General features: G+C 55.3%; 1 protein-coding gene across 1 annotated transcript; it reads left to right on the top strand.

Moving 5' to 3' along the window:
- The first annotated feature begins 840 nt into the window (after positions 1 to 840).
- Positions 841 to 2,091, top strand: ISLR (immunoglobulin superfamily containing leucine-rich repeat). Its single transcript, XM_008939861.1, has one exon. The coding sequence runs from the start codon at positions 841 to 843 to the stop codon at positions 2,089 to 2,091; it is 1,251 nt and encodes a 416-aa protein (XP_008938109.1).
- The last annotated feature ends 2,513 nt before the right edge of the window (positions 2,092 to 4,604 follow it).

The raw sequence follows: 4,604 nt of genomic DNA, 5'->3' as shown, positions 1-4,604 counted from the left end.
CTCCTTGAGCCCCAGCCTTGGGGTGATCTATCCCTGCAGGACAGGACCCTTTGTGTCCCCTCCTGCTCACCGCCGCCCCCCACAAGTTATTGTACATGTCTTATTCAGCCTCTCCCTTGCCAATAAAACGTCTGCCCCCTCCTGCTCTAAATGACAGGGTTGGGGACAGGAAGGAGCAGCAAAAACTTGCCGACAAGGCACAGACAAAGGGGTCTCGGTGCCAGCTCCTCGCAGAGCTGCAGTTAACCTCTTCCCTGGTGGGACCCAGCTTCCAGATGCCAGGAACCGGTTCCCTTTGCGAGGCAAGAGGAAGGGGAGTAAGGAGTTAGCTCCAAAATATTTTGCTTTAAAGACTTCCAGCAGCCAGGGACCCCGCACTCTCTTGCTGAAAAAAAAAAAAAAGCACTTAAGAAGCTGTTTTTTTTCTATGGCATGGAAAAATATGGAGATAGAGGGTTGGTTTGAGGTCTGAAAGCGTGTAGAAAATCTCAGCAACTTGAGGATTTAGGGGAAGGCTGGTTGTGAAAGAGCTGCGGCTGCTCCTTTCCTCCTCGTTCCAGCCTCAGCAGGGTGAACTGGGAACCCCAGCTCCCACTTCTCATTCCAAAACCTGGAGAATCAGCATTGTGGGAAGCAGTATTTCATCAGGAACCAAACCCAGGTATCATCTAGTGGGGGAAAGAAACGGTTTAGGGGGAAGCTCTCCACTCACGTAAGTAACGCTCTGCGTTTGGCGAGGAAATGCCTTCTGCTGCTTCTTCTTAGTACTTGGCAACTAAATGCAAATCCCTCTCTCAGCTCGTCCTGTTCGTTCCCCCATCTCTGTTCCCAGGAGGAAGGATGAGGCCCCTGCTCTGCTGCCTGGGGCTGGCTGTGCTCCTGGGGCCCTGCCTGGCCTGTCCCAGTGCCTGCTCCTGCTCCACCAAGAAGAACAGGCGGCTGTTGGCCGAGTGTGCCTACAAGGATCTCCAGGAGGTACCCAGGGGGCTGTCCTCCAACGTGAGCATCCTCACCTTGTCGGCTAACAGGATCAGCTGGCTGGGGCAAGGATCCTTCGCCGAGGTTCCCGAAGTGCAGTCGCTGTGGTTGGGGTACAACCAGATTGGGGTGGTGGAACCAGGGGCTTTCGCCTCTTTGGTGCACCTGAAGAACCTGGACCTGAGCCACAACAAGATTGTGGATTTCCCCTGGCAGGACCTCCGTAACTTCAGCAGTCTGCAGATCCTGAAGATGAACAACAACCGCCTGGCCGGGCTGCCCCGGGATGCTTTCCACTTCTTGAAGGACCTGCGCTCCCTCTGGCTCAATGACAATGAGTTGACCACCTTGGCTGAGGGCACCTTTGACAACCTGCCCTCCCTGTCTCAGCTGCAGATCTTCAACAACCCCTTCAACTGCTCCTGCAAGGTCTTCTGGCTGAAGAAGTGGACTGAGAACACCTCCGTCTCCATCACCAAGGGGGGGTCCACCCTGTGCGTTGCTCCCAGCAGTCTGAAGGGCCGGGCGGTGACAGATATCCCCGACCACCACTGCATCGCCCCCTCCGTGCAGCTCACCTACCTTTCCAACCTGGACAACACCGTCATGTACGACGGCCTCACCCTGACCCTGCACTGCAGTGTGGCAGGCAACCCTCCGCCAGAGACCAGGTGGAAGATTCAGACCTCCAGCCGCCGTGTAGAGATCAGCGGGCCCAACGTGGCACGGGATGGAAACGTCAAGCAGAGCCAAGAACGCTTCTTGGTCTTCAAGAACGGCACCATGGCCATCCCCAACTTCAGCAAGGAGGATGAAGGCATCTACACCTGCCTTGCTGTCAATGACGTGGGCATGCGAGATGTCTCGGTCAATGTGGCCTTGGCGGGGTCAGAGAATCCGGCTGAAGACCTGCTCCGAGATGACCCCCAAGCCAGCCACCTCGGGGGGCGGAGCTGCTATAAGGGGGATGAGATGGATCCCTCTGGTGCTGGAGAAAAGCTGGTGATCGTTTACCACATGCCGAGGGAGTCGAGGAGTGGGGCTGGAGGAATGGTGCCCCAAGCCCACCTGGGGCCTCTGCTGCTGGCTTTGGGCATCTTGTTCTGCTGTTGAAGGGGGGTGAAGGAAACAGTGCCTGGAGGGGGGTCCCCCCCTCGTTCTGTAGCATTTATCTTCACGTAGTGCCATGCCTTTGCTGAGCTTCTGGGAACTGCAGATGGTCAGGAGTCAAAGGGGGCTGAGACTCGAGCCCAGGGCTGGTAGTTCAGCCTCTCCTCAGGAGGGGCTTGGGGCTGTACTCTGTTAGTCGAGAGCTTCAAATAAGCTTAGGTGATGTAGAGCAGATCCTTACCGTGTTGCCGCTTTCTAAGGGCCCGAATCTGCCACCTCCTGACTTATTTCCCTCCTGAGACCAAAGTGTGGCTGCAGGATTAAAGTCCACCCTAAACAGGGTGCCCATTGCCCATCCCCAGAGCCCACCACCACAAGCCCTCCTCTACCTGCAGCACCAAGCTGGGACTAGGGAGGAGATTGTCACAGAGAAGATCCCTTTGGTCCAGTGGCACCTAAGGTGACATCCCTTGACCAGGTGCATCCTTCCTACCACCAACCTCCCATGAAGCATCAGGAACAGAAGTATCAGCCTGAGAGTGTGAGAACAGCCTGGACCCGTGCTCCCAGGGGATGTGGCTCAGAGATGATGGTAAGCAGGACAGGTATGATAGGACGTGCTGGGTGGGGCCACGAGCTCTGGTCAGGCCATTTTTGTAGAGCAGGAGAAGCTTTTCCACAGGCTTTGTCCTTGCAGGAGCACAAAGGGCTCCTGCTGTTTGGGTGCTGGGAGCACTCGGGGTGCCTTCACCCTCACTGCATGTTGCAGGATGAGGCCCTGCCACCCTCAGTACCTCTCCCAGACACGATGAAGCTGATCTCCACTACGCACTCCCCCTTTCCCTTTCACTGCTTGCCCAAAATGCTCGGCTGGGCTGGACCCGTCGAGCTGCCCTGCTCTGGCTCCAACCCTGGCCAGGACAGATTGAGCCCAAAGGAACCAAAATATTTTCCCAGCACTCCTCTCTGATAGGCAACAGAGCAGAGGGTGTATGGTGGAGCAGGAGGAGGAAAGATTGGGAAAACACAGATGACAGAGAGAAGCTGAGCGGACCTATAAGCCACGAACACACTCCTTAAGTGCTTTAGCATTCCCATGCAGAATATATATAACAGATACCCAGGGTGCTGGGGGACCCCTTGTCTCATGGGGGTGGGGGTGGGGATATGAGCATTTCCATCTCCCCCACCAGAAGCAGGGGTGGTCCAGCTTTCATACCTTCTGCCAGTGCTCGCCTGTAGGAGCTGGATCCACCCAGACCCTTGCAGCCACCCTCATCTTGTAACCAAAAGCTGTACAGACAGCAATAAATACCTTTCTTTTTTTAAACAGCCTGCTGTGTGCTGCCTCTGTGCATCCCCAAACCCCCCAGACGTGACAATATCTGGGGTACCACAGCTCATTGCCAGCCCTCTTCAGTCATGGGGGACCACCAAAGACCCCGTGCTGTAGCAACCACCAGCTCCTCCAAGGCCCTCCCTGTGCTGTAGCATCCTCCTAGCTCCCCCAAAGCTGCTTCTAGTGCTGTAACATTCCCCCAGAGTCCCCACTGTGCTGTAGCACCTCCCCACAGTGACCCTGCATGGAGGATGCATTCATACGGTACCCCAAAATCCCCACCACCACTGCCTACAGCAGGCAGGAGAGGGCAGTGACACCAAAACCCGCTGGAATGCGGCTGCCCCAGAGCTTCAGCCCTCCACACAAACTCTCCAGCCCCACGATTAAATGCCCAGCCAGCTTGTAGGATAAGGAAAGGGGCAGTCGAGGAGCTACCCTATGCCAACACCCTCTGGGTACAGCGCTGAGGTCTCCACAGGGGTCCCCAGGCAGAAACAGCCCAGAAAGAACCAGCAGCTCCTTGCTTTTGATGCTAACAAGCAGGCACATATTTTTCCCATTACGGGCAGAAAGGATGAAAAACATCACAGCCTCAATGAGAGTTTTGGTTTCATTTTGGAGGATGCAGCTTTTAACATCATCCTGGAAAGGATCCTTCTTTCCAGTGCCTTCCTGGGATTATGGGGGTACAGGAGCTTATTCCTGCAACGTCAGCTGGGAACAGGGTTTGAAGCCTGGGCTGTGGATAAAACAGAACTAAGATTTAGGCTCTCAGCAGCCCTAAGACGTGCCTCAAAGTCTCTGCCCGCCTTGCAGAGCTGCTGCTCCCCCCATTTTTGCTGCTATGTGACTCTTTTTCACCAGAAAGGTGGATTCCTCCATGTTTGCCAAGTTCACTCTGCTTTTAGAGCAAGTTCATAGCAATATTAAGTGTCACTGAATTCATTACAAACAGGGCAGCTCCTGGGCTGGATGCTTCAGAGGATAACACACTTAGCAGCACCATCCTGGGCCACCACAGCCATGAGCTGCTACGAGACTGGGATGCCACAACCCCCCACCCCAGCTCCTCTCTGTCCTGCACATTTGTGAAGCCACACTCTGACCCAGACCCGAATTTCCATTCCCCACCGAGACAATTTTCCCATTAAGGGCTGTTCTCAGCCCGGTCAGC

Source organism: Merops nubicus, unplaced genomic scaffold (genome assembly GCF_000691845.1).
Source record: "Merops nubicus isolate BGI_N331 unplaced genomic scaffold, ASM69184v1 scaffold47034, whole genome shotgun sequence".
Classification (NCBI taxonomy): domain Eukaryota; kingdom Metazoa; phylum Chordata; class Aves; order Coraciiformes; family Meropidae; genus Merops; species Merops nubicus.
Note: the sequence above shows the minus strand (reverse complement) of the source record. Positions and strands in the feature narration are given on the sequence as shown.